At 45.9% G+C, this 23,608-nt stretch overlaps 5 protein-coding genes across 7 annotated transcripts; 1 reads left to right on the top strand and 4 right to left on the bottom strand.

Moving 5' to 3' along the window:
* Window positions 1–5,592: 5,592 nt before the first annotated feature.
* On the bottom strand, window positions 5,593–6,476 carry BDBG_06943 (uncharacterized protein; the record flags this gene model as incomplete). The annotated part of the gene is made up of 2 exons (XM_002622779.1): window positions 5,593–5,744; window positions 6,155–6,476. 2 exons carry the CDS (start codon window positions 6,474–6,476, stop codon window positions 5,593–5,595), a joined length of 474 nt encoding a protein of 157 aa, XP_002622825.1.
* Window positions 6,477–11,220: 4,744 nt separating this feature from the next.
* Window positions 11,221–16,521, bottom strand: BDBG_06941 (uncharacterized protein). Its single transcript, XM_002622777.2, has 8 exons — window positions 15,316–16,521; window positions 15,137–15,252; window positions 15,013–15,066; window positions 14,903–14,922; window positions 14,740–14,810; window positions 14,248–14,450; window positions 13,281–13,421; window positions 11,221–12,784 (listed from the first exon to the last, which is right to left on the bottom strand). Exons 1-8 carry the CDS (start codon window positions 15,956–15,958, stop codon window positions 12,650–12,652), a joined length of 1,383 nt encoding a protein of 460 aa, XP_002622823.1. The 5' UTR covers window positions 15,959–16,521; the 3' UTR covers window positions 11,221–12,649.
* BDBG_06940 (DUF207 domain-containing protein) lies at window positions 13,624–18,044 on the top strand. 3 transcript variants are annotated; one of them, XM_031722850.1, is made up of 4 exons: window positions 13,624–14,163; window positions 14,316–14,801; window positions 14,868–17,100; window positions 17,211–18,044. In XM_031722850.1, exons 3-4 carry the CDS (start codon window positions 16,582–16,584, stop codon window positions 17,733–17,735), a joined length of 1,044 nt encoding a protein of 347 aa, XP_031579863.1. In that variant the 5' UTR covers window positions 13,624–14,163; window positions 14,316–14,801; window positions 14,868–16,581; the 3' UTR covers window positions 17,736–18,044. The 3 variants fall into 3 exon arrangements, with proteins under 3 accessions (XP_031579863.1, XP_031579862.1, XP_031579861.1); XM_031722849.1 differs by having other exon boundaries at window positions 14,316–15,654; window positions 15,706–17,100; XM_031722848.1 differs by having other exon boundaries at window positions 14,316–17,100.
* A 336-nt stretch (window positions 18,045–18,380) lies between these two features.
* Window positions 18,381–21,769, bottom strand: BDBG_06939 (uncharacterized protein). The gene is made up of 5 exons (XM_002622775.2): window positions 20,559–21,769; window positions 19,986–20,402; window positions 19,861–19,923; window positions 19,508–19,810; window positions 18,381–19,453 (listed from the first exon to the last, which is right to left on the bottom strand). Exons 1-5 carry the CDS (start codon window positions 21,564–21,566, stop codon window positions 18,803–18,805), a joined length of 2,442 nt encoding a protein of 813 aa, XP_002622821.1. The 5' UTR covers window positions 21,567–21,769; the 3' UTR covers window positions 18,381–18,802.
* A 20-nt stretch (window positions 21,770–21,789) lies between these two features.
* Window positions 21,790–23,607, bottom strand: BDBG_06938 (actin-like protein 2/3 complex subunit 4). Its single transcript, XM_031722847.1, has 5 exons — window positions 23,425–23,607; window positions 23,040–23,366; window positions 22,859–22,984; window positions 22,723–22,767; window positions 21,790–22,665 (listed from the first exon to the last, which is right to left on the bottom strand). The coding sequence occupies exons 1-5, from the start codon at window positions 23,425–23,427 to the stop codon at window positions 22,657–22,659; spliced, it is 510 nt and encodes a 169-aa protein (XP_031579860.1). The 5' UTR covers window positions 23,428–23,607; the 3' UTR covers window positions 21,790–22,656.
* Window position 23,608: the final 1 nt, after the last annotated feature.

Below are 23,608 nucleotides of genomic sequence, written 5' to 3'. Positions count from 1 at the left end.
AGTGGTTAGTATAGTTAGGGGGGAATTGGGCTTTTTTAAGATTTTTTAAAGACGCTTTTGCTGAGGAGATTGGGGAGGGGTCTAGGCTTTTGATGAAATGTCATGCCTGAGAGAGGGTTGCTTCTTCAGATTTATGTATTAATAATTATTATTATTATGGCGGGGGATGATGAACATTAATAATAATTAGGGCGTTCAAAATGAAGGGGCAATAAATAAATAAATAATAAGGGAAACAAAAAAACAAGCGCACAAGAGCAATTGCCCCTTCTTGATTATTCCAACCAACCAGCCCGAACTACAGTTTAGGTCGAGATGTAAAATAAATTATTACACCACTAGGGAGGCGGAAAAAAAAAAAAAACACTTCCTCCTTCAATCCACCACCGCACCACCGCACCACCGCACCACCGCCTTCCCCCCCCCCCTCCAGCCCCAAACCCAATCAATTCCCAATCAATCAATCAACCTCGAAAAATAACCCTCTAGTCCTCGGGCTCCTCCTCCCAACTTTCCCCTCCCAGGCGAATCACCCTACAAACCCACCCCGCCACTCACCTCCAGAAAACCGGGAAGGGTGACAAAGAGCGGGGGGGCAAAAGAGGGAAGGGGAGGGGAGGAGAGAGAAAGGGGACCAACCCAGCCAGCCAGCCAGCCACTCCATGCTTGCCATGCACATGCATGTATGGATGGCTACGGGTGAATCAGCTCTAGCGATAGTTAAATCCTCTGGTTTTTTTTTTTTTTTTTTTTTTTTTTTTTTTTTTTTTTTTTTTTTTTTGGAAATAATGACTACCTACACGCGTATTTATTATTAGGGGGTAGTTATCAGGTAGGCAGGCAGGCAGGTAGGTATGGTATAGGTAGGGTATGTGATTCCATCTGAGGTCTGTGTTCCCGAGACTACCCACACATTCACATTGGATCGCCCATTGGAATCGTGCGTCAACTTTTGGGGAGGGGTTGGTGAGAGAATTAAAAAAGGAAAAAAAAGAAAAAAGAAAAAAGAAAAAAGAAAAAAAAGAAAAAAGAAAAAGAAAAAAAAGAAAAAAGAAAAAGAAAAAAGGGTAACACGCAGTAGTGTCCGCGTGGATGCATGCGTGTATGCGTGTATTTATGTATGTATTATTATTGCTGATGTGTTGAGTTAATCGGCCAGAGGCTGGCTCAGGGCGACCACTTTCTGACCGCCGCTGCCTGTCCACCTCACATACAGCATACAGCTTGTTTGTCACCCAGTAATAATGTGAGAATCGCCTTTTAACATGGCGATGAGCAATGGCAATGGGCAATGCGATCCTTGTCTTTTTCTTTTTCTTTTTCTTTTTTTTTTTTTTGTTATTGTGTAACTATGGGTGGGTGTATGGCCTATGGGGATGGAATATGTCTTGCTGCAGTACACCGCGTAACAATGTACTGTACTGTATGAACCGAACATTTTACCCAAAGGGGTAAAAAAAATACTAGCCGTATCATATTGAAATATTCAATCATTTTCAGCAGGTTATTTTCAAGCTAGGCAAAATTCCGAAACGCGCATATGGCCACCACCACCCACCAACCCACCAACCCACCCTTCGCCCCTCCCGGGCCGGCGGCCATGTCGCCGTTCAGCTCAGAATGAAGTAATAATAGAGTAAGTTACTCTCTGTACGTACAGTACTTTTGATCCCCTTCCCCACAAATGTGCAAGTGTGGAAGCGAAGATAAATTACCCAAGGATATACGAAGTTCATGTACTGTACATGTACATACATTACATCAATGACAGTTTTCGTTTTCACACGGCCAGGTTTGCGCAGGACGATGGACCCGGGTAGGGCTGAGTGTGTATGTACTGTATCAACGTAATTCTGCATATTTTATTATTTAAAAAGAAAAGGTAAAAAAAAAAAAAAAAAAAAAAGGGAAAAAACAACTCTCTTTTGACCCGCAAATGCTCTCAAAAGAGAGAACCTAAAAACCCTTCTAGATTGAGAAAAGCCCGTGAGAAACATAATAAAATACCAGGGCGTTCCCGAGATTCCTTCCGATAGACATAGCAGAACTTAAAAACTTAAACTCTATGATACCGCCATATTGCCATATTGCCATAAGCAATGGACACCCAGAGCCCGGCTACGATTTCTTATTTCTTATCAATAAAATATGTGTGGTTCCTGAATCCCGGACCAAAACCAACCAACCCATCACGCAAGCGAACCAAATAATCCTGCTGCACGAGTCAAAGGGTAAACAAAAGCCATGGAGCGAAGGGATGCGGCCCGCTCATGCAGTGAGTTTAGTTAGTCGAGTTAGCTTGAGTATAGATAACCAACCCAGTTTCCCGTCGGTGCCCAGCGATTAGTTAGGTTCCCACTATATAGCAAGCAGGGAGGTGAACTTAAGGTAAAAAAAAAACAAGGTAACTAAAGCAACTAGTTAGTTACGTTAATCATTCTTCCCTTCTTTTTTTTATTTTTTATTTTATTTTGTTTTGCCTTTTCTCGCTCCGAAACTTTCCAATCAACGGTGTCTCCTGGCTGGGGGCAACTACTTACCAGAAGCAATAAATAATAATTAATCCCTCGGAAGAACAGAGAAGTTTCCCATGGTTAATGCCGATTGCATCATCTCGAGAGTTTTGACGACCTTCTGTCTCACAGTCGATGTCGTTCTCAACTTCCAAATCAAACCACCATCAACCGAGAAAGATCAGAGGCAAATTTTCCCCCCCGGTCGGTCGTTGGAATCTGCTGCTTACTTACGCGATGATGTATGCGTAGCTCTCCTCGGGAACGGGCGTGGCGCTGTCCAGTGTTCAGTGTTCAAACCACACCCACTCACCTAACTAACCCTACCTACCTTAACCGCCACGGGCCGGCTCGCCCAGCCCGTCCTGCCTGATTGTACTCCGTACTCCGTACAATATCTTTAATTGTCTCTCAGTGACGTTTGTTGTTAATGCCCCCACGATATCACATACAGACTATATATTCAATAATAGAAAAAAAAGAAAAAAAAAAGAAAAAGAATAGAGAAAAAACAAAAAAAAAAAAAAAAAAAAAATGACACGGCATAACTAACTCTGCTCTGTGTCTGTTTCTATTTACTAACAATGCGTTACATTGACCTTTGACTGTTCTTGGAGTTGCGATGACAACAAAGCTCGCCTAATCAGACCTGAAACTGGCAGCTCGCGAATCTTCCCTGTCCATTATTCCATGGAATCTACATGCTTATGTATCTATCCATAGCCACGTTAACCTTGGAAATTGTTGACAAATCTACAAAGTTCTTCTCAACGGTTTATCCAATAAAGGTAATTTGCTTGAGGTAAGGTAAGGTCTTTTTTATTTTTTTTTATTTTTTTATATTTTTTATATTTCTTTTTGCTCAACGCTTCAAAACAATTGAAGCTTAAAAAATATATTATTTTATTTTATTTATTTATTTAATTAATTAATTAATTTTTCTTTCAAATGAGTAATAAATTAATAACAGAAAGGGGGAGTACGCTATACTCCGTAAGTACTCCGTAGTAACTAAAGAAATCTAATCCCTCACTGCTGCTACCCCTGCTACAATGGGAAGTTTCAGCCAAACTTTATGAGGCCTCTCATATCTTATTGCTGTGCTGCTTGCTCCACGAGAACCACCTATGTAACAACAACAATACTAATACTAATAATACTACTACTACTACTACAATTGATGTCATTGCCAGCGTGCTCACAGATTAATCTGGTCGAAGCTGATTGATTTTATTTACCTTGTGAAACCGGGGGCTCTAGTGCAACGAACGGGAGAGAGGGAGAGTGAGAGACTGAGAGAGAAGTAACGGAGTACGCAGTAAGTTAAGTAAACTCATAGGTTCTTGCTGAGCAAATTCTTCCGGTTTATTTTTACCTAGGTAGTAGCGTAACTTACGGAGTTGCTGTACTCATTATATTTGGCCGCTTCAGGTTTTGGGGGTATCTATATCTAAGTTCTGCAAAAAACAATACCAAATGGCATCTACTCCCTATAGAGCAGGGTGATGGCATGAATCTATCTATCTTGATCAGAAGGAATTCCACATAGTTATGATGTGAGTAACAAACGCGATTGTGGTTTTTTGCGAGGTTTAATAGTTAGATGGGGTTTGAGTTAATTATGGGACAAGCAGTTATTTACCATATATATTCCAAATGAGGGGAGTTTGGAGGGAGAAGTATATTAACGCTGGTAATAGAGATATAAAACTGTATCAATTGTATGTACAGTACATGTACAATGTACATGGTGGCATCCTAACATTGTGATAGTTAAAGATAGATCATCATTAATAACTTCCGTAGTAATCTGTATGTACTACGTGGGAGATGAACTGAACTACGGAGTAGTTAACACTCATCAGGAAACATTTTTCCAGAACCACCGACGCGAAAAAAAATCGGCGGCTACCACGGCGTCCAAAAAAGCAAGCGATGAGAAACTTAACGTTTTAATTTCCAACGCTCAAAACTTCCGCTGCTAAACTAACTAGCATGCTTGCTTGCATATATCTAGGAACTACTAAATTAACTACGCAGCGTAGAAGGTCGCGCGCGGATGGAGAAAAGGAGAAAAAACGAATGGTTAGCAGTAGCAGCAGTGTCTGTATTTTTTAGATATATGGAAGCGGTGGCGAGTGAGGCTAATGTGTCTTCGCTTCCGCGGGCGGGTCAAAAAATCCCTTCCCCCAACAAACAGATATCGACCCAACCTGGGGTATTATCGGGGGTATTATCGGGGGTATTATCGGGGATATTATCGGGGATATTATCGGGGAGTTGGGGAGGGATGGACCCCGGGCGGATCATCAATTCATGGGGATTCCTGTACATAAAAAAGGCGGGAAATTGGAAGAAGTTGAAAGACCTCAGCACTAAATCAGAATTCCCGCGTCCCTCGCGAAGAAAAATGGGTAGTTTAACTTATGTAACTACTTACCTTCTCCGCCAGTTAGCTAGCTGTATTGCGCCTGGGTGGATGTTTCCACGTACTAATAATAGCTGCCTGGTTTTTCGAATAATAATAATTACCATCGACGGGGTTAGAAAATATGGGAGAACTTGTTTGTGACGTGAGAATGATACAACCTCGTTCACATGTCTGCTGCATGAGAATGATATCATCCAAAATGTTTCTTATGCAGGACGGACCCTTGTGAGAGGCTGCTGAGAACTTGATGCGTTGAAATATCTCCGGACAAAATCTATATGTATCGGGACCTTTTTTTTTTAAAAAAAAAAAAATCTGACACTTGCCGCCGCGGGAGGGAGCATGCATCGGGTGTCACATCATCTTCTTCTCCTGGCATTAGTTCTAAAAATTGGTTACGGAGTACTACTTTTAGAGAAAATGCCGAGTTAAGGGAAAGGGAAGAAAAAAAGAGAAAAAGAAAAATTGCGGTGTAAAGAAAAACACGAAATAGCGGTGGAGGGCAAGCCAGCGCCCGTACCGCACCGCACCGCACCGCCCCGCCAGACCTCAGATGTTGGCCGCTGCAGATTTTCCACAGCTGTGGAAGATCCATCACCGTTCGATTGGCTGCTGGCGCTTTGCCGGGATAACTGCGGAAGTGCATAATCACGCACACATGTCAGAGGTCTTGTGATGCGGGAGTGCATCAGGAATTGCCGTCATCGTTAGAATCCCTCTGCGGGTGCTGGCTTGGATGCAACGCTTCTGGTTTTCCCCAGCTGGCGGCGAGTTTGGCTGTTTGATGATAGATGTTCCTGCTAGCAAGCAATTAGTTATATGTAACTATGGGTAATGCAGCGTATAACCAATCATGCCATTCTTAGCAATGGTGATCGTTACCTAGCAAGAATATTCAGATGTTGACAATAATAATAGATATTTTTGTAACGTAACTATGCAATATCGAGAGATATTCTGAGCTTTGGTGTCGGTTCTCAGCCGCGCCCAGCAGAACCTCATCCTTTCCGGATACGGCAACCACCACGAAATTCCCCCAATAACCACCAGCAAATCACACTCGCCAGAAGAACTCCAGCGTACACACATTGGATTTTATATCGGATCGGTCTTCTTATGTTTACGCTGTATAAATCATGCCGGTTCTTCTCTGCTGGCCACCAATGACCATTCAATCCCCGCCTGCATCTGCATGAGTTTCCTTGCATACATCGAACACGTTGACCCCAGTCCCGTCCTTCCCGCCCAGCCGCAGCACTTATTTTTCTTTTTTGTTTTCTTTCCGACCGACCCCCAGTAATCAATAATAATCTAGGAACCATATGCTTCAAAGGAGTCTCAAGCCAGCTTTTTAAGGCACCTCCCGCTAGTTCTAGTTCGCTGCTTCTCATAGCCCGGACTGACTTCTTATTTGGCTGCCCAACCCGTCCGTCGTCCGTCCGTAGCGCCCCCCCACCCCCTACCACGACATAACTACCGGCGCGCGCCTTGATCGATGACGGGCCGCCCCGGATGGCAACTTGGCAAAACATTATTATTATTATTATTATTGGCGATCACTTGTTCAACACCCAATGGAGTGGGACAGCGGCTTTGGGCTGCCCTCTTTTTTTTTTTTTTTTTTTTTTTTTTTTTTTTTTTTTCAGTTCTTTTCTTTTCCCTTCCCAGCCGACTGAGTCCCCCTGATTTCCCCGGTCCCGTTTCTTTTTGCTTGACAGGCAGCCAGAGGAGAGAGAAATGGAAAATCATTGGCCCTCACTTCGGGCGACGGATGGGCGGGATACCATGCAAGAAAGTTCTTTTTTTTTTTTCTTCTTTTTTCCCTTTCTCTTGGACCTGGATAAACCATACCAGACATGAGGAGATGGGCGGAATCAGTTATGCAGCCAAAACATGCAGGCGCGGGGGCGTTGCATGTCGTTGCGATCATGTGCTGTTTCATGCTCTGAATGTATGTGATGATATGGTCGCAGCATATGAAGGACCTGACAGCTTTGCGCCTGCATTCCTTTTCTTTCCCTCTCCATTGGAGTCTCTACTTGCCAACATAGCCATTGCATTTGTTGGTGGGCCAGGGAGGGGGGAGGGGGGAGGGATATTCAGCTGATGCTGGGAGAATTTGTTTGCATGAGATGGCAACCGACGTGAGAGACATGGTGAGGCTGCGATGACACCCCTCCATCAGACCTCCCGTCGCTGCAGATATTATGCAGCTTTGCAGGTTTCGGGCATATGAGAACGCAATCCTGATATTGCCCGATAGACATAACCGGTGTATCCTAGGCCTCTGCGGTCGGAAAAACAAGGGTCGGAATCAACCATTGCATAAACCCACCTGCAATGCCGACATGAATGAGAGGCAACTCTGCGGGAGTGCTATGGTTCTACTCCGCCTATCGAGCATACTTACTTTTAACCACTTGTCACTGATGGGTTTGTCGAGATGAGATGGGGGCGGGAAATAGCGCGTACCCGTACCGTATTAGAACATAGCGCTGTTTTGGTAATACGATACACCACCATCCGTCAATAGATAAATGATACCAAACAGAACGGCTCTACGGAGTATACCAGCGTACCATACCCCTGTCCGCCCACGTTTTGCTCGGGTCAATCGGGGCATCCCTGCAATCCGCGCCCACCGCCGCCCACGGCCAATCAATCGAACGGGCGCCTCCTCCTGCTGTGCTGGCTGCTGCCGTCCCTCCCCACCGGCCCTGCACCACCGCTAGCCGGCGCTCCAGCGTGTGCTTTTCGCCTTCGTCCGCCGCGGCCGCCCCCCGCCCCCCCCACTGCTGCCACCCATCTCTCTCGCCCAGCCCACAAACAACATGGGACCCCCCCTCCCCTTACCGCCTGGGCAGCATGGGCTATCTTAGCAGCGATGGAGTCTGGAGTAACAGAACAAGGTCCATCAGACCAGTCACATGGCGCATATGACGACCGTTTCCTTGCAAGCGTTGTTCTCCCCCCCAGCTGACCGACCCTCTTTTTCTTCCTCCTTCCCTTCCTCCTCCCCCCCTGTTTGCTAGTCCCATCCATCCATCACGGGGCAAAGACCAATCCGGCTGTGCCTCTGGCGCTGCTACCGCCTGTCCCAGCGGACAGGCCAGGAAATGGGTAAACGTCGCCGCTAATGCAAGTTTGTCACCGCCTCCGTTGCGTAATCCACTCCTTTCCGCCATCTTTCACCCAAAATGGAGATATAGCCACATCCCCACTTGACGCCAGGGAGGAACGGAGTTCTCCAAAAAACCAACTTAGGCGGCTTGGTGCCAACTAATCCATTGGGCTGGACTGCCTGAGGGGGTCGCAGGGCACGCAAAACACGACTGGGCTTTGGATTTTTTTTTTCCTCCTTCCCTCACATTCGTTTTTTTATTTTCCCTCCTACACTCTCAACCCTCGCTACCCAACACTGGTTCCACATAAACTTAAATCCCACCCCATCCCTGTCTCCCGCCTAGGCCCGCATATGATTTTGGTCATGTGCTTTGAAGATAGCCAATCCTGGCTCTCCATCGCGATGCCACCGAGACAAGGACATTGGCCAATAATCTGGATCTCTCTCATTGTCTTGAACAATTCCACGCGTGACGCGTTTGAGGTGTTCCTCCAAAACACATCCCTTCATTGTTGGTCAAGGAAATGAAAGAAGCACAGCTACATGAAACTGTGCAAAGCTCTTGGTGAACGTACGGGCGTCGATCTACATTTTTTTTCAAGTTTATTTCTGTCCTGATACGCTGGGAACATGCTCGCTACTTGACAAATCAAACTGGTCGAGATGAGAAAAACCGATAGTTCGGCGTTGTGGAGACAAGATTGACACCCGGAGGAGGAGCCGTGACATTTTTTATGAAAATTTGCGGCACCCCACCCGCTTTCCTGCAGGGCGCTTTTTTTTCAGGGAATCAGACTGACACCACGCACTTGGGACCATGGAGTTTTTTTTTTTTTTTTTTTTTTTTTTTTTTTTTTTTTTTAATCTCATTCCGAATGACGCAATGTGTAGCAGGGACATCTTAATTACGACTGTTTTGTGTCTCGGTGGAAGGGGGGCCAAGGAAATTTTATGGTCCGATTCTCCATTTGGCAGATATCATTTAGAGTGCGAGACACAAAGTGCAGGACGAATATTTGCGACGGGGTTCATGCATGTGTGAGCTGTACAACGTCGCAAAAATCTGTTTTCCGAACCTTTGAACGGACTGAGGGAGGAGATGCCCATCAACGAAGCTTAGGGCCCCCAGCCACTATTCGAAACGCGTATCGGTATTTCCTATCCGAACGAACGGTCCCTCTTTTTTCGTCGTCCCGGGTCTGGTTCAAGCTAAGTTAACAAAGCGACAAAAACGGGGTAGACGGAGGGAAAAAAAAAAAAAAAAAAAAAAAAAAAAAAAAACCTCCCCGATTTGTTCCCTCGGCGTATGAACTTTACATTATTTATTGATGGAACTAACGTATGCGATCCCAAAAAGAGAAAACGAGCAACACAAAAAGCAAATAGGGGCCACACCGCGATCGTGTGCTGAATCCGCGCTGTCATCTCAGCGCTCGTGAATGTGCCACCAGATAATTCTCAATGAACAGCCGAAACATCGATCGCTCTCCAGTTGTCGAGCAGTAGGCCTTTTGAGACTCATTGTCCTTTTTGACGTCACCCTTGGCAAAATCTAATCAATCTCATCAACCATTTCGCTCCCAATTGTGCATGGAGATGTTGTTATGCCTTTTATTCTCACTTCCCCTACGCCGCCGGGCGCGCATGATAAGGACTATGGACTTGTTGCCGAGCTCTAAAGTTAGCTAGCTACATGTATGTTCGTGCTGCCAGCCAACTCCTTTACCAATCTACACCATACGGTTCTCGAAATGGGAAAAGAAAAAAAGGTCGAAACTTTCTACCCCCGTCCTCTACCAATTCCAGAAAACTGCAGAGGGCGGGGGGGTCCTAGCTGACAGCACAGCAGTTCCAATATAATATAACATCATTCACTAACCCCGAGGAGAATTCGTCGTCTCCCGTCCTGAAACTTCCATCCGACGATTGTGGGTGGAACGCGTTGACGTTGACGCATCCGCGTGTGAGACACATGTCTGTCCACACCTCCTGTTGACACACAATGATAGCTTGGGAAGTGCCATCGGGCCTCCTTTCAGGAACATCCAAAGGCATCATTTCTTTCATTTCTTGACATTGGGAGGAGGGCATGGTTGTCACCCCTTCCCCTCACGCCAGCCCCAATATCCCACTTCCAGACTTCCAGCTATCAATCTTATTATATACATACCTATTGGACAGTCATCTCACTCATACTTTTACACATGGGTTTTGTGTGGGAAATACGAACGGAGGTGTGTGTGTTTGTGTGCCCCTTTACACCCTTTTTTTTTTTTTTTTTTTAATTTTTTTTTCTTAATTTTCTTAATTTTTTTAATTTTAATTTTAACTTTATTTTCTTTTTTCTTTCTATCTCTTTCTTTTCACCAAAGTTGCTTTAACTGGGAGTTTTCCAACGAGAACTGTATTATGGGCATATACGCCCGACTGACTGTCATGGTAGTTAGTATATGCAATGCCAGTAACTTTTTGGTGTTCATCGCACGTTCCTTTTTTACCTTTGGACATCGGTTTTCGGGTAGCGGGAGCGGAAACGGAAGCGGGACGAGCGGGACGAGCGGGACGGACGTGTGGGCGGCGGGCAGAAGGGCGGTCCTTTGGTAGCTAATATAATGAATGTACACGTACATGTACATGAATATATTATGATTTTCCGTACCGCATCCATTTTTCTCTTTGAGGTTAGCAAAATGAGAGAGTCAATATAGCCGTTACTCTCTTCTCTTACGGAGTGAACTTGACTGTGTAGTAGTATGTTTTGCCTCTGCCCATTTCATTTGATACGTGAGAGAGGCTGTTGAGATGGGGGAGTCTAGAAATATATGCACAGCATAGTCTAGGGAGTTACTTTGGCTTCCTTTTTATTTTTTTTTCTATTTTATTTTATTTTATTTTATTTTTCCTTTCCTTCCCTTACGAATGTGTTAATGAATATGTATATATATATATATACCTTCATATCAAGGCCTAGCCAGAGCTTGAATTATACACTCCTCTGCAAGAAGCATGCTCTCAACTAGTCTTTCCTTCTTCGCATGATGATAGAACTCACTGGGTTTGCTGGATTGTGCCAGGAGCATCATCAGACTAGGTAGAGCTCTTCAGCAAAATAGAAAATCATCAGATATATTCTGCCAGTCCGCATTCTTTTTTTTTTTTTTTTTCTTTTTTTTTTTACGTAACTATATATCTACATGTTAAATCTGCTCTGAATGAAACATACCAATCCAGCATATAAACTGGCTCTTCAATTGATCGCGGTATGATATTAGATTTACTGGTTTTGACTGGGAACTATAACTACCTTAGCTGCTGGGGATAGCGAGAAGTGTTCACAAATATATATATATATATATATATATATGTAGTATGTCACTGAGATTGGGACGTCAGAACCAACGACCACGACGAACTAACCCCCTCCCAAACGAAGGTGGCATACATTCATTCTAAATTATTCTATACTTACTCTTCTCAAAATATTATTGAAACGACATATCATTTGCGCATGTGAGAAGAATCACAACGCCCCAGGTTTTCCCCCTTTTTTTTTGGTTGAAGGGGGGGGGGGGGGCATAAGCTGTGATCGCGCCTTCCGAGACCTGCAAGTCGGCTCGTGTTAATTCTCTACACGTTGCCGAAATAATAATAATAGGGGAAGGATTTATAATATTTTTCTTTTGGGGACGACCGGATCCAGTGAAACTTCATTCGTTTTAAAAGACGCCTACTACTAGCTGAGGGAGGGGGCCACTTTTCCTGCTTTACCTGTCCCAGAGAAAGATCTAGGCTGGAGGTTTGGCTGGGGGGTTTTTAGTTGGAGGCATAGTTCGTTCGTTCAGAGGGGGGGGGGGGAGAGAGGAGACAAGGATATGACACAGAACCAAAGAGTGGGAGTAAGAGTTGAGTTGGGCCGGGAGGGAAGGTAGTAATAATAATAAGAGGGACCTGGAGGATACGAGTTTGTCAAGCCTCTTTTCCTTTCCTTTGCTTTTCCGTTTTTCTTTTCTTTTTCCCTTTTCTTTCACCTCTTGTGAAAAAAGAGAGCTTGCCGGAGCAATGCGCAAGCGCCATTTCCCCGTTCTCCTTCTGAGTGACCCCACCCGAAAGTCAGTTTGCAATTGACGGTGTGCGTACGAGGAGACGGCCCCAGCCTGAGATAATGTGTGTCAAGAATGGCAGGCTTTGATGGGATGGGGGATTCCGCATTGACTGGAGTCACAATGCCACATAGTTGAAATTTTGAAACTCGTAGCTCGCAAGAGAATGGAGCTGAAGGGACCTGTTCTAAAACTTGGTTTCTTGCATCCGCGAGGATTCGAGTGGGTTAGGATGCAATAGGAATAGGGTACCATCAAAGAACGGCATGAGATCCAACACCAATTCCAAATCAAGCAAACAGTCCTGCTACCTAGATGATTGGGAGGATGACACTTCTCCACTGACACAAAATGATAAAGCAACTGCATCACTCTTCAAAATACCCATATTGTTACAACATCCAGCGCTAGACAGGTGGCAGATAGGGAGGAGCAAAAATCGGCCCAGCGTCATTCAGTGCGTTAGCTATGATGAGCGTTGCTACTCTGGTTCGCTAACGACTTCACCGGGTCCACCGTCATCGTGGCCGGAGTCTCTATCAATAATAATATCATCATCATTAGGATCCTCCTCTAAAGGGGGATCGGGCATCACAACACTGTTTAAGTATGTGACCTATCGGTAGTTATGCATGTTAGCCCAAAAAATCACCAATCGAGTGGTTGAAAGCCAATCAGTAATACGATGATGGAGAAGGCTAGAATGGAATGCTTTTAGGTACACTCGGATTTACTGGCATCATCGCCGGTGGGCGACAACTGAGCCAGTCGGATACTATCTAGGCTGACCGAACCTGGGCGCAGGATTTCCGCTGGAGTTCTCAGATACGCTATATGGTTATTTGCGACCGTATTGCGAATTTAGGAGAACCCAGCGTTCACACCGCCAGGAGGGTGGAGCACAAACAGTTTCTAATGGCCCAACTGGCTAGGGTGCTGCCGTGGAGTCGGCAGCTTCTCTGGTCCGAGTATGGGCCATCCACAGAAACACACACAAGCCGTGGATTGGTGCAGTAGTGCCAAGCGGGAGTCAAAACAGAACAGACCGCTCCAGGCTAAACAGGGTTGAGGGGAGAAGGGAGGGGAAAACTGGAGAGGTGGAAATGTCTTACGAAAGGTACCATGATCTCAACCGTACGTGCAACACGATCGAGGGCTTTCGGACCTAGCAAGTCTTTGTCCTCAAGTCTTTTGCTAATGGTAAAGCTGCGGAGCCGCAGAAGATCGATGTTCTTGTTATCAGCATCGTAGCCCTGGTTCAAACAAGGGAAAGTGTTAGCCTCGAATCTAAGCAGGCCGAAACTTTGGAACGTGACAGATGGTTAGGACAAAGGAAGCAATAGCGTGAACTCTGATATAAATCAAGACTGGCCTAAGGAATCAGGGGAAGCTCGGCAGGACCACAAGGGGTGGCAAATCCGCTTCGACTTTAGCGAGAGGAACCGAGGAGGGTTGGAACGCGCGGGACATTCCATCAAACCTTCCCAACTTTACCCCCAGATGCGATCTGTCATGGAGATGGTGTCATCGGTGGCATCAAGACTGCACCCCTTTATCAGATGAAACATGAAAATTCATCCCAATGTCCAGGTCCGAAAGAACTGAGATTGACTGAGCACGGACGGAGTAAGCCCATTGACCAGTTAAAGACCGCTGCCGTAACCATCGCCTTACGGTCCGGTCAAAGATAGCGCGCGATTTACGAACGGGGATATGTGGACGGGGCAATACCGAAGGGACCAGTAGTCCAAGTGTTGGGGATGGAGCACTGGCCACAGAGGTCCATGAAATGTCCTTGATGGGGAATAATCTGCTGAGGATTTCAAAGTCCACCGTACAACTGTCATACATCGTCGACGAAGAGATCGGCAAACCAAAGGATTATTCTAGACAGCCAGTAATATGACCTCATGTTATGGATTGAGTTGTCCGAGATGGATGGTTCAATACACGAGAGTTTGAGGTCGGAGCCTTGGAAATGACGGGGTATTGAATGTAAGACGAGGAAATGGGATGGGCAGGATCACATCCGTGTTTCACGTCGAGTTTACTTAGACGAAAGATTATTTTTCATCTTACTTTTGGTTTAGTTTTCAGCGCACTCTCTTGGTTCTGGCTGACGAATGCTAAGACGGCCTCCTTTTCAGATTTCGGAACACCATTGAAGAGCTCCTTTCGAACGTCCACTGCATTTAACACGTTCTTGATTCGCCGTGAATTCTGGTCAATATCTCGGCGAAGCAAGGCAAGCTTGGCAGCTTCTGGATGCCAGAGGCCCGAGCCTGATTCAGGTGGTGATTGTCAGTGGATGTAAAAATTTGTGCGTCATTTCTCGCCTGGTTTGTAGTGCAACAAAGTCCCGCCTATCGAATTTTCGAACGTATGCACCACCGAGTGGTGTGAAACGAGGCGATGATATCACCAAGTCACCACCGATCAAACCATACAGCCGGCGCTATATTTGGAGTGGAGAATAAAGCGAATTTTCGTGGCTAAGGTCCCTGTTGCAGGCGACTAATTCCGCCAAATAAGGGACACCACGCGTGGAAGCACATGTTTGGTGCAACTTACCCACAAAACTTCTGCCAGGCTCTATATGCACGTAATAGGCGGCGTAAGGGCCCTTGCGTCCGGTGCGAGACCTAAATGGTTTATCAGCTCTGCTGCTCGTTCGCTGACGGCGTCTCGATTAATATCAGTGCGGTTAAATGCGGTCAACTCGTGGATTGCGTACCATGCAGCCGAGAAATGAGGCTTCGTAGTGCGTTAGCGATATTCCAACTCCCAAGACAGCAATGTAACAGAGGTTGAGGCAAAAAGACACTGAGTTTTGGTGGGACGTACTTTGTATGGGGTGGGATCATTGCTGAACCGGATATCTCGATATATACGGAAGACCTACAAAATGACCACAACGGGTCTGATTAGTCCCGTAAAGGCAGGTGATGGCAACATGTTGCGCAAATACCAGATCTTTGGCAGGCAATTCTGGGATTGTGCTATCCTTCTCCATGATCTTTTCCGTGAGACTTTCGACGAACGTGTCCCAGTCACGTTGCGAGGTCCGAAAATCCGCATCATGCACTACTCCGAGTGAGCAACGAGGCAAAATATAGCAATACCACATAAGTCTTCGCTTGTACTCACTCTTCAGCCACTCGCGCTGATTATTCGCCTTTAAATCCTTGAGGAATAATAATGTGTTTGGATGAATCGTATTATCCTCGTAGGGCGTATCACCAGCATCCCTAGGCTTGGGTAGCTTAATGAAGACTTCCTTCCCAGGTCCTAGGCCAGTCTTCACACCCTCCCGCCATAACTCCTTTCCTTTGCCCGCCGTCGAAGCAGAGGAGACTGCCTTTTCCCTCCTAGAACCCTGAGTGGCTTCCGTTGCTTTCTTCCGCCCGCTTGCCCAGCCCCGACTGCCGCGCTTTTTGGTAGGCTTAGATTCTGATTCGGACTCATCCCTAACCGGCGGTATAGAAAGTGAGTCCTCGTCGCCCTCTTCGCCCTCTTCGTAAGCCGCCGGTGTATTAGAAGCTACCTCGGAGAGCTCTGTCGTCTCCGCATCCACACTCGCCGCGTGCTGGTTCCTGAAGTATTTGCTCTTTTTATCTGTAGATTTAACGGGCTTCGGCTCCCTTGCAGCGCTTTTACCCTTAGAGGGCTTTCGTCGTTTAGACTCTCTGGCTGCTTCTGAACTGGAAACCGAGCCGTTGGCAGAAGCTCGTTTCTTCTGCTGTTCGGTGGCTGATGATCGGAGGTTGAGGCGGGAGGAACGTCTGGGCATTTTGGCTGAAGATCTCGGGTTTCTGCGTGGGAGGTTTCTATCCTGTAGCTAATAGAGCATACAATAGCAAATAAAATCCGCAATTTCGATAGAGAAGTATTAGTTCAAGAAAGAGGAATTCAATTTATTTAGTATGCGTTGAAACGAAACTCTTTGAGGGGGGGCCGAGAGGAAACAAAGCTTTAGCTAGCGCGGAACTAACTAAATAGGAGCATGATAAGAGCTCTTGAGTCTTCGAGTCTATCAGAATGAAAATGTTTTCTTCCATTGTTTGTCTGGGTTGGGTTGATATTCTCTAAGGGAGAGAGTTTGTTGGCGGTGGGAATTATCCAAAGAGAAATATTTTTCGCGGTAGCGCATCCGGATATTTGATTGCAGACACATTTCTTCTATTTATATCATCCTCCCCACTGAATGAACAGCCAACGACACACGCGGTTACGGCTTCGATCGAGAGAACAAATGGAACCAGAGGAATCGGGCTGCATTTCATTGTCTATCGTCCAGCATTATTAATGAAAACAAATCCGGCTCGAATGAAAAACACTCTTTGACTGTGCCCGGACCGGATCCGTATCAAGTTCTTGCTGTGAAGAAGACAAATTGAACTCAGTTCGGAAGACATGGCTTCCCCTCGACCCGGCTTTGAAGCTAAAAAGCAGAAGATTTTACGCGATCTATCTGTCCCAGATGAGGAATATACAGACCTCTCACCCAAAGGATCTGTAGATGCGGGCATCCGCGACTTGATTCACAATATAAATCAGATACCGGGCTTGGTTACGACTAGCAGCTGCGCGGGAAGAATCAGCGTATTTCTAGAAGGGGGAGGAAGTGGAAGAGAAAGGACAAGAGTAGAAGATAATAAAAATGTTTCTTTCAGAGAAAGTGATCAAAAGACCATAGAAGCGGAGGCGGAGATCGGAGAGAGCTCAGCACAAACCGCACCACAGTTTGCCCCAACTGGTGGGAAAGGAAGTGGAAAATGGTTATTTGAATCTCATGAACCAGTGCAGATAGATCAGAGCTGTGAAGGTAATTATCTCCATGGGATATTTCATCTGGTTCCGGGGGACGAGAAGATTGGGATAGCAAACCATTCTGGTAGCTTGAGACTTGTCCGCTTTCATTTTGAACCCATGGTTAGTTTTTTCCCCTACCTGTTGAATATGTTATACCTAATTTCCAAGTATCTACAATTTTCAAAATCTAGCTTTCAAATATATAAATCAAAACCTAACGGAACCCACAGATTCTACACATTATGGCATCATCTCTAAAGCATGCCCAGCCAGTCCTCACAGCGGCCACAACAGCCGGCTTTCGAGAAAGTGGCATACAAAGCCTACGGTGTCTAGATGATACGGAAGCATACCCTATTGTGGCAGTTCGTTCCTCCGGACTTGCCCTTGAGTCCATAATCGGCTTCCACCAGCAATCCATCGGAAATGAACGCGAGGAAGACATTGTCAGGAGCCTAGTATCTGAAGACTATCTTCGCATGTTGCTTGCAGCTGCAAATGAGAGGTTTCAGACGAACGCAGAGCGGCGAGAGAGATTTTGGACGAAATTGCAGGAGCTTTGCAAGGGGCATCCTGGTAATATTTCTTCGAGAAGGCCTGATTGGGAAGATCCTGAAGCGCGGAGGCAAAGGAAGAGGGCGGAGGGCTTAAGGCGGAGTAAAGCCGCCATGGAAGCAAAGGCTGCTCAGAGTGGGCTTGATACGTATGTTGAGATAATAGGCGAGGAGGGTGAACCATCATTTCTGTATCCTTGATTCGGGGTTAAAATAATTCAAGAGAATCTTTGATTTTTGTTGTTGGCTGCCAGCCGCTTACTGCCTTTCTCGTGGCAGTTGGCTAATTGATCTGATTCGAGCTATATATGATACTCTATGGCTGTGTATATAGTCATCCAGCGGACTAAAATTATGAAGATATTGTGGAGCCATGTTTCCTACAATGTGTCGCCATCTCTTCAAGTAACCCTACTGCGTACATCTTTACTGATCCCTTTGGAAGTATGGTGGCTACCGCTCACGGACTTTAAAATTTGCCGCTGGAAAGGCAATGAAATGCAAATGGCAACTTACGGGCTTCATTTTGTTAGTGCTCTGTTAACTAACCCACAAACTAATTATTTGTGCTTGACATATCCCTGCTCGTCCCACCCAGGAACTTTTTTTTTTGGCGGGGGGGAGGGGGGGGGAAGAGAGGAAGAAAAAAAAGAAAGAGAAAAAGGCGAAAAGCATAAAGGAAACGAAACTAAAACATATCAGTAAATTCACTGTCACTTCGATTTGGCCCTCCGTCACCGTAGACTAGATGCGCCTGCTTCCAATACCTTTGTAGCCATTGCCATTGGCATAGATCCCCATGGATGTCAAAAAAAAAAAAAAAAAAAAAAAAAAAAAAAAAAAGAAGGCGAGAGAAATAAGAACAAAGCAATAAATCGATCGCTTTCATGGTGCGAAATACACAAGCCGTATTTCTTCATTTGTGAAAAATGAGGGGAAAAAGATGAGAAAAAGTAAAACCTGGTGCTTTTCGGCAAACATAAAATTTGACCAAAATTTTATGGCCTTTATCCTGTAGGTGTTATTGTATCGAAGGATATCTTGGAGTAAACTACCTATCGTCCTTGCTTCCCTGGCGCGATTGAATTGTAGCCGGTTATCCTGGAAGAAGTCCAAAGGGAAAACTTGCCAAAAGGATCCCAAAAGAGTGAAGAGGACATCAGAAAAAAATTGGGACGGTTCAGAAGAAACAATCCAGAGGTGCTCTGAATAGGTGAAGTTAATGAAAACTGCGTGACAATTAACAGAACTAGATGATGTGCGCAAAATCACACAGAACACTCATAGCAAGTCTCATCCACCTCAGGCACTGGAGAATGACGACTTCCATTAGTTGTAGCACGGGTGCGGCGACGAGTGCCCACTGCTCCAAATATGTTTTTGGGTACCATGTCCTGAGTATCGGCGAGTCCCGAAAAGGAGTTTGCAGGCCTCCGGTGATTAGCCGGACTGGCACGCGAGGCATCATCGTTGTCACTTAACTTATTTGTAGAAAGTGGAATATGGATTAAATTGATTGGAGCAGAGCTGGCCTGGCGGTTCATGTTGTGGGTAGCCCGAACGGGGTAGCGGAGAGTATCGTGTGCAAAGGATTGGGAAAATTTCTTAGTGATAGGGTCTGCGGCTGAAGAGGGAGCTTCAACGGAAGCTGAAGTAGATGAACCAGAAGTTGCGAGTGAATGAGACCGGCTCTCTGCACCACGTTTGTTCTTAACGCCCTCAGTGACTAGCTGTATTAAAATACTATTTTCATAGTCCACCGCGGTCTGCCATTTGTGGTGGGTATTTCCCCAACCCCACTCAAGCCAGATCTTTCCAAAAGGAGAGCTTGCATGCATGACAGGATGCCAGGTGTTCGCAAGGAAGTTAGTACCAGGGTCCAAGGTAGCAGCACCAGCTACGATGAATTCAGCATATTGCTATAGAAGGTATTAGAACAAGATAACAAGTCAGATTTCCAGGGATTCCCATACCATGACGTGCTCCTCAGTAGCGTTAGGCTTGCGGGTGATGGTATCAAACGGCCAGAAGCGTTCAGTGGGGGATGCAACCACACTATGGTTCTTTGCTGCAACATTGAGAACAAACTTCTGACGGTCATTGAAGACAGGGCAGCGCAGTCCTGCCTCAAGTAGCTCCTGAACAAGGCGCGAGTCGAGCCCAATAGTTTGTCCTCGCTCCACTTGCGGCACCAAAGCATGGATCAGGCGCAGGGTGGCAGAGAAAATCTGATTGCGATCTTCCACGGTGTAATGATATGTCGCATACCAAGGGAACTGGGGCTAGGATTAGGAACGTCATCAAATATCGTGGGAACTGGACTTACCTTGTGCAAGGTACTCATCATATTTTCGTACGGGCGTTGAAGGCACTTTGCGCAGTAAACGGACTGTTGCGTTGAAGGGATCAGTATCTGAGAGCTCTCAAGCAGCAAGTTAAGGCACCACTTACACGCTGAGGCACCTCAGCATGGCGAACAGTGCAAAAGATTTCCTCCCCAGTCAAAAATCCCTGAAATCCAGAGCAATAATTCTCTCTTCCGGCCCTCACATGAGGAATACCATCTTTCCAATCGACATTTTTGGCACGGGGAAAGAGATCCTTGAGCAACTCGTCCTGGTTGCTAGCCCTGACTACCACGTGGCGATTGCCTAACTTCGGGGTTTGGAAACTGTCTAGACCCCGGTTAACCCAGGCAAGCGCACAGTCCGCATCAGCCTTAGCTGGAAATTCAACGTAGCAGTCCATAGTTTTTCCAGTCGAACGCTCCATTATAATATGGACAGGGCATCCCAGGTCTGGCGTCAATGGTCTGGCGTTGCGACCAAGAAACTGCAAGATCTCATGCTTGGTTACCGCATAAGGGATCTAGAATCATGTTAACTTGGCTTCCATATCAAGAGACACGACTGTCTCCAAGTGTCTGAAGTGCTGAAGCAGCCATAGGCCCCAGAACTATTGTGAGTGCTCATGATGGAGGAGTGAGATTGAAAATGAACGCATCGGAAGTTTGATATTACGCACATTGGTAATTTTGATAACCCCAAAACTGGGTGGCAGGCTGTATCTCGCCCCGTTATCGAATGGCATCGCGTATGGGTAGCAGACCGGATTGCTAGCGTAGGTGTGAGGACTGTTGTCTGCGACTGGCATTGTGGCAACTGTTCCGGTGATCGCAGTAATCGCAGCAGAAGCTGGTGCAGTGTCTGGGTGCTGTAGGGTGTTGTTGTAGTCAGATGGAAACTGAGAAGCTGGTGCAGACGAGGACGAAGGAGCGTGTTCCTCAGACGTCGCTAGAGTGACAGGTGAGACGACATCACCTCCTTTTTGCTCCATTGTCGAAGCAACCCCAACAAAGTGACGGTTTACCCCAACGATATTTGGATTCACTGATGAAGGAATTTCCGTGCACTCCCTAGATACAACAGTAGGAGGAAGGCTTGTGATTTGATCTTGAGACTTCGTAAAGCTATCGTCGAGTCCGCCATTTGGGTTTTTTCGAAGCCCCCGTTCCAGAATTGGTAAATAGTTTGTCTTTATTGCGCAAAGAGAATGACGCGGCAAGTATGACACGCTGGGATAGAATTTATAAGCCGCTTGATACCTGGTCGAGGTCTGTCCGGGGCTGCTGTTGGGATGGTAAGGGTATCCAGTAACCATCTGGAGAGGGGAGTGTTGAGGAAAGTGATGCTGCTGGCCACTGTTGGGAGCTGGGAGGCGATCTTCCCTAGTCTTGGGGCTGCCATCGTCAACGAAATCAGGAAATTTTTCGGTTTGCTTGTCACTGAGCGCATCTGAGGACACGGATATACTTCCATAATTGCTGCCGCATTCGTACTCTGAGGCCGAGAACCTATATCCATCGCCGCTGATCTGGGGATGTGCATGATTGAAGCCCAACAAATCACTCTCAGACGATCTATTGCCATACTCGCAGATGGCTATCGCTGGCACGGTATAGGGGGAATTGGGAGGATTTTCCCTCCAGTAGTCCCGAGCTTTACTCGTCATATGATACGCGGAAAAAGTCATTGTGTGCTGAATCTCTTGTTAGACACGCCAGAAACGAGTGTGAGGTGAGTGTGCAAAACTCCACCAACAATGAAAGAGTCTGCTTAAAACGAAACAAGAGGTCGAACGACGAGAAAAGGTGATACCCCACTTGGCGGCCCTAAATTGGTCCAGCCAGGAGATGCTTGTTGTAGTGCTTAGAGGTGAATGAGGAGGGAAGATAGCACGATGAATGAAACAGATATTAAAATCAAACAGTTTCATAGGGTTTGTGTGCTGCTTAGTCCTTAGCTGGACCTACCACGAGAGAATTGACACATGGGCAATAGGCATATGTTACTACTGGAAGGGTAGTTGTACTGTGGATCAGCTTGCAATATGATGTTAGATGTTTATAACCAAACTCAAATGTGCCTTGGGCTCCGGACTCTTCACAAAGACCATTTACCTGGGGTTGTTTGCTCTCCGTTTCGGACAAAATTAGCTCTTTGCTTTATGACTGTTGCAGGTTTAATCTAAATCGCCATAGCTCTGTATGTGAGCCAAATCCTACGTAAGTAAGGCGTCGGCGGTATCCAAAAGAGAAAGCGGAAATGGCGTTCCTACCCAGCATCTGGAGTGACTCCGCTCACTTAAGGTATAGAGATATCAGGATAGCAATCTAGCCTAGGTGCTTAACAAGCAGGACAGGACTGCAGGCACAACCAAAAAACCTCGAGGTGCCGGAAAAAAACAGAGGAGAAGCAATTAAGACAATGCGCTTGTTAAAGCCTCGGCGATGATTCAGTGGTAGAACATTACCAAATTAATGAGGTGGAAAGTGAAGTTAGATGATGAAAGTGCATATTGGGCCGGAAGGAGATAATAGAAATGAAAGATAAGAAAACTATGCTGGATAGCATAATTAACACTTCTTTGGAACAGAAGTTTAAGCATAGAAACACAAGGGGTTTTATTGGAATCTACACAGAGGAAAAGTGTCAAAAGGGACATCAGATTCCGAGTTATCACCCGGCAAAAAAAAAAAAAAAAAAAAAAGACATGTACTAGGCCGCTGAAGAGAGAATAAACATCGTATAAAGCCTATGGGTCCCCAAAGGCGTGTCATTAATTAATCGAACTTGTATTAGAAATATTAGCATCCGCATATACCTTCGAAAAAGGAAACCATACTTACAGGAGTCAAAAATGATTCCGCCACAAATCTCGCCCGAGCATTAAGCTACATAACCGTTAGTATACAGAACAATGTATTACTCCGATGGGGAAGTAGTCAGGTATCAGCCAGTCGAGTGCGGAGCAGATATACGCACAAAGAGTTTCATTTCCGATATCTCTTTGTCCACCTCTTCCATAAACTCTATGATAAAGTCAACCAGTTTGTGTTTCAACATAGCCTCCGTATGGAAATTGGTTATCAAAAATGAAATGTCGTAGTCCTAGACTATGTCAACCATGCCCCTTTCTATACTACTTGTTACAGGGGCTGCGTACCTTAACAGGCTTCCGTCGCAGGATGAAAAAGGCCTCTGCTCTTTGAGTCAAAAATCTCGTGAACTTGTGCACTAGAATATTCTCGATCTCATCTGCTTGCTTAATTCGAATGCTGACTCTGATACTGTTGACACTGGGCTCAATGAGGACCTTCTCGTTTTCGTTGCGCGCAATCGTAAGGGGGTTTAGTAGGACTTCGGGGGAAGTGGCCGCTTCTACCTCGGGGACGTTATGTCGTTCTGATGTCTGCGAAGCAAAGTTGGAAATTGCGAGGGCGGCTGTGAGGGAGGATCGCACACACTGAAGGTAAGGACGCAATGATTGAGACTGGAATACGATCAGTTCAGTTGGATACCCGGATGTAGTCGCTAGGGGATATACGTACCATAATGGATGTGGGGCGGGCCGTCACCTCAGCTGGGGAAAGATTGGGGTTGGAGGACACGGAGAAAATGGGATTTCGTGCGGGCAGTAATTAGCTTGATAAAATAGTCTGCCACGCTATTCATAGGATAAAAAGGGAAACAGGGTGGTGAAATTCTCAGTATATCGCACTCATTTTCTGGTTT

The sequence above is a fragment of the Blastomyces gilchristii genome (genome assembly GCF_000003855.2).
Source record: "Blastomyces gilchristii SLH14081 genomic scaffold supercont1.16, whole genome shotgun sequence".
NCBI lineage: Eukaryota > Fungi > Ascomycota > Eurotiomycetes > Onygenales > Ajellomycetaceae > Blastomyces > Blastomyces gilchristii.
The sequence above is the reverse complement of the archived record's forward strand: the minus strand, read 5'-3'. Positions and strand labels throughout refer to the sequence as shown.

Bases quoted from the DNA above. Each gene is read 5' to 3' on its own strand.
- BDBG_06938 (XM_031722847.1), bottom strand. The intron at 22,985-23,039 runs GTACGCAGCCCC...GACATAGTCTAG, and splicing joins TGCGACGGAAGCCTGTTAAG to GACTACGACATTTCATTTTT. The intron at 22,768-22,858 runs GTGCGTATATCT...ACGGTTATGTAG, and splicing joins TATCGGAAATGAAACTCTTT to CTTAATGCTCGGGCGAGATT.
- BDBG_06941 (XM_002622777.2), bottom strand. From the start codon at position 15,958: ATGCCCAGACGTTCCTCCCGCCTCAACCTCCGATCATCAGCCACCGAA. The intron at 15,253-15,315 runs GTGAGTACAAGC...CACTCGGAGTAG, and splicing joins TCAGCGCGAGTGGCTGAAGA to TGCATGATGCGGATTTTCGG. The intron at 13,422-14,247 runs GTAAGATGAAAA...TGTTTGAACCAG, and splicing joins CGCTGAAAACTAAACCAAAA to GGCTACGATGCTGATAACAA.
- BDBG_06939 (XM_002622775.2), bottom strand. From the start codon at position 21,566: ATGACTTTTTCCGCGTATCATATGACGAGTAAAGCTCGGGACTACTGG. The intron at 20,403-20,558 runs GTGCGTAATATC...ACATGATTCTAG, and splicing joins GGGTTATCAAAATTACCAAT to ATCCCTTATGCGGTAACCAA. The intron at 19,454-19,507 runs GTATGGGAATCC...TACCTTCTATAG, and splicing joins CTACTGAGGAGCACGTCATG to CAATATGCTGAATTCATCGT.
- BDBG_06940 (XM_031722850.1), top strand. From the start codon at position 16,582: ATGGCTTCCCCTCGACCCGGCTTTGAAGCTAAAAAGCAGAAGATTTTA. The intron at 17,101-17,210 runs GTTAGTTTTTTC...CGGAACCCACAG, and splicing joins GCTTTCATTTTGAACCCATG to ATTCTACACATTATGGCATC.